We start from the raw sequence: 10,951 nt of genomic DNA, 5'->3' as shown, positions 1-10,951 counted from the left end.
CTTCAATTAGAATATGACGTCCAATGTATATGAACCACTGTCTTGCATGGCAGTGAACAGTGACATCACCCACATGAATCTGACCTATATATACTGCTAATGAATATGATGTACAGTACTTCTTTGTGTATGAACCTCTGTCCTGTGTGGCAGAGAAGTGATACCACCCTCAGTGTCAAGACTTGGCTGAATTACTCAGAATAGGCAAACTGTACTCCAAGCTTTGTCAATCAATTTTTTAAACTAAAAAAAAAAAACGTATAATATAATACGAAACAAAACAGTCCAACCATTAAATTAAGCAACGGGGAACTAGGTAACCAATCACCGATCACTTTTACATTTATTCATAATTTTTACTACGTACTATAGTAAACAAACGGCCTTGAGTTGCCAGCTGTCTCCAGCAGTGTTCGAAGAATCTTGAACAAGACTGTACCAACAGGTTCTGAAAAATCAACAAAGGAACTATATCCCAGCCTCCTATTCACTGTTTATACTGCATATTGAATAGAGCAAGATATTCATAATTTTGTACAGTTAGCTGACACACCTGTGGGACCCACTGTCACTTTCTTTCACAAGAATTACTAATTCTTGTGAGAAGTGATCTTTGATTCCGACTCTATGGTCTTAACCTTTCCAAGGGTGAAATAAAACTTTAAAACTAGAGCAAACTACAAAGACTTTAACAAGAAACAATATGGGACTCTTCCTGACACTGAACCAGCACACAATGTTCCTGCTACTTAATGCCTAGTTTGGATATGGGCAGAATGATCAGAGGGATAACTGTCTAATCTGGCCATGTGAAAATCAGGTCTAGAAGACCATGGGGGTAAGTCTACAACTTCAAAATGAAAGTAATTAATCCATCAGTCAAAATAACAACAATTGGAAGCTATTAAGCATTGATGAATCAATTAATGAGCAACCTGAGAATACCGTGCCTCTGAAGGAGTATAACTAATGCAACAAACCCACAAAATATAGTGCAATACCATTTACAGTATATTTATTTCTCCTGCACACTTACTTGTAAATGCAACATTAATTATGACACACATACAAGTAATGTAATGTATAAATTTTGGTTGATTATAAGGTAATAACTATAGCATATAAGAACTACAAAATACAAACTTTGGTATGTGTACATAAAAGAAAACTAAACAATAAAAACAATATTAGCAAGATGAATCAACCTTTAGGAAGCAGTATAAATCAATGAATCTTTCAAGTGAATGGATGAAAATTACAAGTACAGGGTATATACAAGAGGTTTCCTCTACTCACACACCTACTGAAGAGACACGTTTTAAAAATGACTGGGAAATAAAGTTATTATACGAGTCGAGAAAATTCATTAATGTTGAGGATACTACTTCTCCGTTCAAAAATGATACAGCACATAGCATGGCACCAAATAAACTGGATGAAATACAGTATTGTCAAGATATCAACTTGAAAAACTTGAATAAAAACTGGTTCCTTGCTCAACTGTAAGAATAACATTACTCCAAAAACAGCATAGCATACTGCATGACCCCACTGTACTTGTGTCTCAGATCTGAATGAATCTGTTGAAGCCCTAAAGAAATACAGTAAAAAAAAAAAAAAAAAAAAACTAACTTTGTCACATTAGATCTAAGGTCCTGTGGTTCTTTTAGATCATCCCTGGTAGAAAACACTACTCCTTTCCTGTGCATACTTTTGGTATCTATGACCTTGACCTCTAAATTTTCAGCAAAAATCCCTTCATCAGTTTCTCAGAGAAGGTTCTTCATTCTAACTACAACTATAAAAACCGTGTGTTTTATAGTTCTCTTGAAGCTCCATCTCAAAGAAATTATAATAAATAAATATTGTTAACATATTTCTCTAGTCTCTATCTATAAGAACTAATAATAGTATCAATAATAAAGTGTTGTTAACCTACTGATATTCAAAGAGCTCTAAAGCTTATTAAAACAGTTCTTATGACATTCAGTTCTTAGTTATAAAAAAAAATTGGTGTTTGTGAACATATGTAGGGAAAACTTTAAAGTTAAGACAAATTAAAGGCATACCTGTATGGTGATGAAAAGGTTCAGAATATGTTTGACGGTGACGAACAGCAGAAGTGTGAAGTGGCTGTACTATATAATGAGGGACATTATAACCATAATTAGTTGAAGTAAGATATTTACTCAAAGGAACATCAGTTATTAATACTGGCAATAAAATATTTTGTTTAAATTTTCATTATTAACAATAACTTAATCATCACAAACACATAACCCCCAAAGTGTGTCTGTTATATCACTGATTACACCTTAAAGCATGGATAATGCTAGGATTGGCTAAAGCAGGACTTCCATACCAGGGGCACTCTTATCCCCAAAATTTAATTGTTGCATTAGAACCACCTAGAGGGAAGGGGGGTAGAGGTAGCAGTAAATACTAATGCAAAAAGTGAAATATCAACACTTCTAACTTTAGGCTACAGCATAAAATGCAATCCTGTGAATATGGCAGTGTGGGTGAATGGTTGATGATACTGGCAGTGAAATATACTCAATATTATTTACTGGTTTATCCATAATCTAATACCTTGAGCAAGGATGGCAAAATGGCAGAGCATAGGTAGACATATCACTAATTATGAAGAACATGAAGAATGACTTTCTTAAATCCTTGTGATACAATGTTTGTTAATAATTGATGAGTGTATGCAGATATGATATTTCATAAATTATTTGTGGTAATATGAATAACCAGGTATCTGTGTTCCTACATGGAGATGAAATCTTCATAATTACTGATACTGTCACAAAAATGGTCAAATAAAAGAAAGACAAAAATAAATAAAAAAAAGACCAAAGTCCTCAGCTCTGTGCAACAGTGCAATACTGTTAAATTAATGTAATTATTTTGGTTGCAAAATAATCAGGTACCTTACAGAAAACTAATGTTACAATATTATTACTGAATCACTTATTCTACAGCACATACACCTTTAGAACTTTGGTAATACTGTATGAACACTAAAAACCCAATCTACAGATAATATTCCACATCATTTGGATTTTGATAAATTAAGGTGAAACAGTTTAAATAAGAATGCAAGAAAAAATAACTTAAATGAGAGGCTTACAAAATAATCTTTAATTTAAACTTGGAAACAAGTCTACCATCATCCCATGGTGATATAGGCAGTACAGATATTTCTTGCAGAAACAATGAAAATCTGTTTGAACTACACTGTAAGCCAAGTTGCATCTCCACTGTTATACTCAGCTTTTCTTGTGGAATTGTGTGAACCGCCTAATTTCAGCTTCAGCATCCTAGGAAAAATAATAAAAAGATTAACACTATATGCATGCTCTTAAATGCACCAATAATACTAATTCCAGCTAATGTTCTTTAATTGCACTAATACTGATATAGTATATACCTGTAACCCACAACATGTGTTTGCATTATACCTATGCAAAATCAAATTTAATCTAAAATTGTCTAATGTTTATTAACACAACTATACTAGAACTGCATGTGGTGGGCAGCAGCCAACGTATGTGAATATCACTGCCAAAACATTACTTTCTCTTTATTTAATTGTATTTATATATATCCATAAAATGTTTAATTTTAATTACTGGTCCAAATAGTTCACATTTTGCTGCCGGATACTGGACAGTGAAAATATCCACTATCTGGCTGGATAGTTTGCCCACTGCAGAATTCTGGTAATTATTATAACAGTTGGGGTAAGTGAGGAAGAAAAGGACAAGTTCTGGGATAAGTTGCTGCATTTAGTGTAGGGACACTGGTTAAGAAGTAATGGGTGTTGATATAAATGACCTTGTTGGTGAACACATGTCAGGTTATGAAGGTGTACCTGGTGGAAAAGGCTTTAAAACAGGACAAAAGAATACACAACTACCTCGTCATTTTGAACTCGGCTTATCAAGAACTTTGCCTGATTCGAACAAATTTTAAGTTTGAACAGGATATCTCTATTGTCTACCACTTGTCTAAGTTTGAATTATATCATCCTGATTCGAAATTAAAAGAATTTGTGCCAAAATTCCAGCCAGGGCACCACCACTCACAAGAAGTCAGTTGCCATTTAAACACACTGCTGTAAACATCAGTTATCGGTCTTTCCCATTATCTTAGCTAACTAATGATAAGTTCAAATAAAGAAGACAGGAGAGGAAAAGTCAGAGGAAAATAACATCTCTTAGCATAATAGATACAATGAAAACTATTGTAAAACTTGAGCAATTAATAAACATTAATTATCACATTATATATTTTTACTCATCACCACACTTGTTACAAGCTCCTTTATCCTGGACTTACCTCCCATACTCAAGATCTCATTACCAGGCCAAGGGGGAAATTCTCAACCATTCCCCACCTGTGATGGCAATTTTTCAAATCGTAATTTCAGGTAGATACACATAGAATGTGCAGCCTCGCAGCTGGGGTGCAGTGCTAAGGCAAGCATTGAGGCGGCTAGCATCCATGATATTGTGACGCAGCGTGGGCACTGACTTGTATAACTTTTCTCTTTTTGTGCCGTTTACACGATTTCGTTATTAGTGTTTAAATCCCCATAATTTTAAGTTTTAATGTTACAATGTACAGTTAAAGGTACTTTTAGGGGTGAATCTAGTGATCTGACAAGAGGTTTCACAGCCAGTTGCCATGACATCACAGGAGGATGAGAATGGTATATTGTATCACCCTACATTATTTACAGAGGGGACTACAGTACAATGGTACTGAGTATTATTCTGCTGTGCTTACCAAGAAACCCCTCCAATCTTAACCTAAGGTGCATACTTATGGACAAAATACACTTTTTTGTTAATAATCAGGGATTTTAAGAACACACCTTAAGCATTAATAGAGGATTAATGAAAATATTTTCATTGGCTACTAGGAATGTACGTATTTTGAATTTTGAAATTTTATAATAGTAAGTACCCGGGGATGAGGATTTATCTCAATACGTACCTGGAAATTTCTTAAAACATGGAAACATTCTGCACAAATTGTTTCAGCTATCGGGATATTACTGTAAACTGTAAGCTGACATAACAAGCTTCCACTATATGATGATATTCCAGAAGTGTTGACGAATCCCAGGAACTAACATTTAATGTACCTGTACTTGCAAGTAGTATTAGGTAACAAACCTGAAGAAGGTGAAGACGACTTGTATTTTTTATGTGCTTGTGTATGAGCAAAGAAATAGCAGTGTGAAGACGCAGTAATTCATCTACAGTAGAGTCCTCAGTTGCAGAAATACAGGATTCATATACAGCTTCTAGATGACTCCAGTCAATCGTTATTCCATTGCACTCGGTGGGGGCACTGCCACTTCCCTGTTCTGATGATGACACTGTTAGAAAAGAAAATGTTAAAACTATATATTTTTTTTTTTACTTAAATAAATGGTAGTATCAGTACTGTGACTTGTCTTTTATCATTCACGGCACTCCTATCAGAGAAGAGGTGTTCACATATGTTCAAAATGCCAGAAACAGTAACATGTTAATGGGATCTTATGAAAGACTTGGTGCTAATAGTGAATTAAGATATCTATTACTGAAGTTTGTCCACCTTATAAATACTCTTTGGAGAAGAGACTAACTATTGTTTAACTCACACTGGACACCACTAAAGGACATGATGGAACAACTGTCATCCATGAATGATTCCCCACTTAGGCCACATTAACATTATATTACAACCTACACATCCTAAAAATCCACATTATCAAACAGTGTAAAAACCCATTATTCAAGCTCTTAATCTTTTCATCTCAATTCTTTCTTTCTTTCATGTGTTCCTGTTACCCTATTTCACCTGAGCCTACCACACACACACACATACCAAAGTTTAACATATGGATGGACAATGCCAAATCATAATACTCAAGAACAGAAGCAGGCAATTATTTTGGCTGCCAGGCCACAACATGAATAGTTGTAGTGTACACTTCTCAGGCCACACACTTAACATAGATGCAAATGCATAATATCCACACAAAGTAAAGCTTAGTACTGGACAGGGGCCTCCAAATTCGCGGGGGTTAGGTTCTCAAAATGGCCGTGAATCGCCAAATGCATGAATAACATTTGCGGACTGGGTGGGTGTGTGTGTGTGTGTGTGTGTGTGTGTGTGTGTGTGTGTGTGTGTGTGTGTGTGTGTGTGTGTGTGTGTGTGTGTGTGTGTGTGTGTGTGTGTGTGTGTGTGTGTGTGTGTGTGTGTGTGTAATAATAATAATAATAATAATAATTAACGGTTTATTGAAAAGTTCTGCAGCCAAGGCTGAAAAATATACATTGGACATAAATGACTTATTACATACATTGGTGGTTTAACAAAAGCCTTCATTAGAGAAAGGTGAAGGAACATACAGTGAATATACAGATTAATGTAGGTGTGTGTGTGTGTGTGTGTGTGTGTGTGTGTGTTACATTTTTACTTGTGTACAAAGAAATGTGTATTCCCTTTAAGTGTTTGCCCTTAGGACAATTATTTCTTTTACCTGTATTGTAAATATGTGTTTGTGTGTGTAACACACACACACACACACACGCAAAACACATACAAATAAATAATAATGGGAAAATACTCTCACAAATAATCAGATACAAATTTATTAAAAATGTGAGTCTACCCTCAAGTCCATGCTTTATTAATAAAGTATTAAAGCACGGACTTGAGGGTAGACTGTCACATTTTTTAGTAAATTTGTTTGTGATTATTTGTGAGAGTATTTTCCCATTATTATTTATTTGTATGTGTTTTGCGCGCACGCACGCGCACACACACACTTAACATACAGGTAAAGGAAAATACTGTCTCTAGAATGAATGACTCCCTGTCTCAGCCTCGAAAATGCCGGCAACTTTAAAACAACCCACTGACATTCCTGAGTACATTCTGGGTGTCAACCACGAATAATAGATTTCCGCGAAATAAAAATCTGCAAACATTGGGGGGGGCCCTGTATTTGTAAATATAGGATATAAGAAATATATAAAGTTACATAATTAGAAATTTGGGGTAAACAAATATATTACTTAGCTTGTGTTGGTGCTGGACACCCAGGTCAGTGGGCACATTATTGAGGTGTGGGTGTGGCTGTCCCTGTCATAAGTTGAGAATGGGTTTCTCAGGTAAGGGTTTACTAACCTCTTTTCAACAGTCTTGCAGTTACTATAGGTGCCCAACTCCCATAGTAATGATCCTTTTTAAGATTCAACAAATATTTTTTCCCTATTGCTAATGCACTGGTCGGCCATAGAAATAATTTGGAGGACCAAATTTGACCCGCAGGCAATATATCTTCCCCACCCCTGATCTAAAAGGCAGTCATCCCACAGGACCCACTTTTACAGGCACAGGTAAGTCAAGTGATTTTACACTAATTTTCCAGCCTCTACTCCCCACCCACAAAATAATTTGAAATTATTGTTAAACTGACATTAAAAGAAAGGGAGAAAGACTTTATTCATGAGTTCAGCCTTCAAGAGTTTCAAGTACATGTGTAGCTTGAAAGACCATATAAAAATTATACTCAGAGTGGTTCATCATGGCCCAAGACTTGAGTCAGTGTATTTCCCTTGCATATAAGTGATAATGAAAGTGGAAAATGACATGGAGATGACAGGTGTATGTTTTAAAAAAGGACATTACAGTACTAACCAACTGAGTCTTCTGCCTCCATTATATTATCCCGGATCTTATCGTCCTTATTCTCCTTGATGCTGTCCCTCGACTCTTTGATGGTACTTGAGGTAGAAGAATGCGCAGCGAGTTCATCAGCAGCAGAAGTTACTTTCATACTGTCGTGACTGTCCTCTGTGCTCAGATGACCATTATACAAAACAACCTCAGAGTCTACATGAACCTGAAGATTGAATTTCTAAATCAGTTAACAGTATATACCTAAATTACAAACAGTATTAAGGTCCATACTGTTAATATGTTTACATTACAGGGTATCATTTAGGTGAAAGGAACACACACTGAAAAAGGAAATCAAAGTTCACCTAACTATATGACAATACAATACCATTTATGCATCCAGTCCCACTTCTCAGTACAGTTGTTCCCATCAAATGTGAGCCTGCTTATATATGCAAAATTATTTGAGACAGTAACCAGCCGATCACGAAGACAAACCTGCCTACAGGTGAACTAGTAAGAATTGCCACTTGTCACTGGTTTAAATTTGCGAATTCACGATTCGCAGCAATTTCCAAGAACGTAACCCTCGCAAATACAGGGGGATAAGTGTACAGTACAGTACCAGATTTAGGGTTATCAGACATAATGGCTCAAACACTGGGCAATGATGGAAAACTAAATGGGAAAAAGCTTGAGCGATAGACTGTAGACCCTGGCCGACTGTACGACACATGTATACTTGTTTAGAGGCAGGCGGTTCCATCCCATGGCAACATATGAATCATAAATATTCATATTGTCTCATAATTCGAAATTTTATCAAATATTGTGAAAATTTTAATATACAGTATGTGGTAATATTTTGAAATGTCTCCTCTCATATTTCAAAATTTTACCAAATATTACAAAATTTGTAACACATTTCATAACAGTAAAACATTATGAATTACAAGTGATTTCAAATTAAGGGGACTTTATATGCATCCCTTCTTTGAATGTATACGGTAAATAGATACAATCACATGCACAGACAAAAACACTCGTAGTTTTTTACTCTTACCTCATCTGCATTATGTATTTTGTCCAAAGAAGATTTTTCTAAATTCCCTTCTTTTTCTTCTGAATTATAAGTCGAGTGGACACTGACATCATCTTCACTCTTCTCCCCATCAACTGCTTGCTTCTCTTCCACTTCCTCTAAAGTGATCTTATTTTCTTCTTCCACAACCTCCTCGTCTCTTTTTATTTCTGGACTCTGTAAGCCCAATTCCTTTTTCTCGGGAGAATCCTTTTCAATAATTCGCCTCCTCTTTTGAACTTTGATTTCACCACGAGCCCAAGCATTTCTAAGCCTTCTCTTACGGCGTCGATGGATATCACCTGTTGTCTTTGCATGTTGATCTGCAATGGAAAATTATCTACATCAAAATGAAAAAATAAAATCCATTCTTCTTGCACAACAACATTGCAGACACCAATCTGTGAGAATAACATAAACAACAATCTTAAAAAATTCTTCCAAATTTTTTCCCCATTTTCAACTAATCACATGTTCAAAATAATGTACTCGGGGCCCACAAATTCGTGGATTTTTATTTCGCGGTCCTCTATTATTCATGGATGACACTCTGGATGTACCCAATAATGCCTGTGGGTAGTTTTAAAGTTGCCAGCATTTTTGCAGCTGGGTCAGGGAGCCATTTGTTCTAGAAACAGGAATTTCTTTTACCTGTATTGTAAATGTGTGTGTGTGTGTGTCGACACACACACATACACATACAAATTAATAAAATTGGGAAAATTCTCTCACACATAATCAGAAACAAATTTATTAAAAATGTGACAGTCTACCGTCAAATTCTGTGCTTTATTACTTTATAAATAAAGCACGGACTTGAGGGTAGTCTGTCACATTTTTTTATAAATTTGTTTCTGATTATTTGTGAGAGTATTTTCCCATTATTTTTATTTGTATGTGTGTGTCTACTCTAAAACTCTACTCAAGTGCTGTAATATACAACCAAATTCACTGGAGCAACTAGCCTTAGACCGTTCCTTATGGCGCTCAACATGCCATAGAGAAGCGGAAACACTTGAGACCTCACTGAACGAAGAGAGCTACTAAACGAGCCCAACGACATCAGAGGGCTCAAGGCATAATTCCTCTCAATGAACAACATTCCTGTCACCTATGCAACAAGTTCTGTGCCTCCAGGATTGGACTCCATAGTCATCTACAGTGGCATCAGAGGAATAACACATAACTCATCAATCATCTCATCTGGAGTAACGTCCTCATCGACTTCGATGGAATGCCATACCTAACAAGCATGCACGCACGCACGCACACACACACACATATACCTGTACAACACAGGTAAAAGAAATAATTGTCCTAAGGGCAAACACATCAAGGGAATATACATTTCTTTGTACACAAGTAATAATGTAACCCTCCTCCCATCAGCAAATGTTATTCACAGATTTGGTGATTCGTGGCCATTTTGAGAACCTAACCCCCGCGAATTTGGGGAGCCCCTATAGTTAAAATACTAGTAAAATAACTCAATAAATCTTAGAAAACTTTAAATTAATCCAATAAAATCGTGGGATGCTATGTCACAAATACCATACCCTATGGAAAGAAATATACAACAGGACCTGAAAAATTACAAAATTCTAATCATCTCTTTTTTCAACAAACTCCTAAGCACATCCATAATGCTGCATACACATTCTAATCTGTATAATATATATACATTTTTAAGTGATTTAATATGAAACTTCTGATAAAGGTTCTATACAATACTGTAAACTTCAATCACTTTCCAATGTAGTTTCTAATATTCTGCAAGCAGTTCATTCACACTGGAAGGAGGTGAAAAGGGATGTGCGCATGAATCTCTTTGCCTGTACTTATTAATGGTGGAATCAAGCTAACAAAAACTTTAAAGCAAAAGACACCAGACAGGCACCAAACACACACACATGGCAAAGATTATGAGATTACCCTACTTATTCTTTGGCAGCTGAAGGGTATAAAGCAGATACTACAGATGAAAAACTGAGAAGACTGACCTATTGTTTCTTGTCGTATACTAGTTGCTTGTGGAGTTACTGTAGCTCCTCTAATTTGCTTCACTGGTGTCTCTTGTCTTTTCTGCAAATATTTAAATACAAAATTATCCATAAAAATAAGACCTTTTGAAAGCCTAATAAACTACCCCAAAAATTTTTATAAATACCGTTTGCTTTT

At 35.7% G+C, this 10,951-nt stretch overlaps 1 protein-coding gene across 3 annotated transcripts in view; it reads right to left on the bottom strand.

Moving 5' to 3' along the window:
- Positions 1–340: 340 nt before the first annotated feature.
- LOC121867314 (ATPase family AAA domain-containing protein 2-like) overlaps positions 341–10,951 on the bottom strand; it is a 78,237-nt gene continuing 67,626 nt past the window's right edge. For 2 of the 3 annotated variants that reach the window (XM_042367220.1, XM_042367221.1), the window contains 5 exons: positions 10,774–10,855; positions 8,756–9,096; positions 7,711–7,915; positions 5,190–5,395; positions 341–3,326 (listed from right to left, as the gene is read on the bottom strand). In XM_042367220.1, the coding sequence (XP_042223154.1) occupies positions 3,276–3,326; positions 5,190–5,395; positions 7,711–7,915; positions 8,756–9,096; positions 10,774–10,855 (885 nt within the window). In that variant the 3' untranslated portion in view covers positions 341–3,275. The remainder of the gene's footprint in view (positions 3,327–5,189; positions 5,396–7,710; positions 7,916–8,755; positions 9,097–10,773; positions 10,856–10,951) is intronic. The other variant, XM_042367222.1, reaches the window with a different exon arrangement.

This window comes from Homarus americanus, unplaced genomic scaffold, assembly GCF_018991925.1.
Source record: "Homarus americanus isolate GMGI-L3 unplaced genomic scaffold, GMGI_Hamer_2.0 scaffold6317, whole genome shotgun sequence".
NCBI classification, from domain to species: Eukaryota; Metazoa; Arthropoda; class Malacostraca; order Decapoda; family Nephropidae; genus Homarus; species Homarus americanus.
This window is presented reverse-complemented; position numbering and strand designations above follow the sequence as displayed.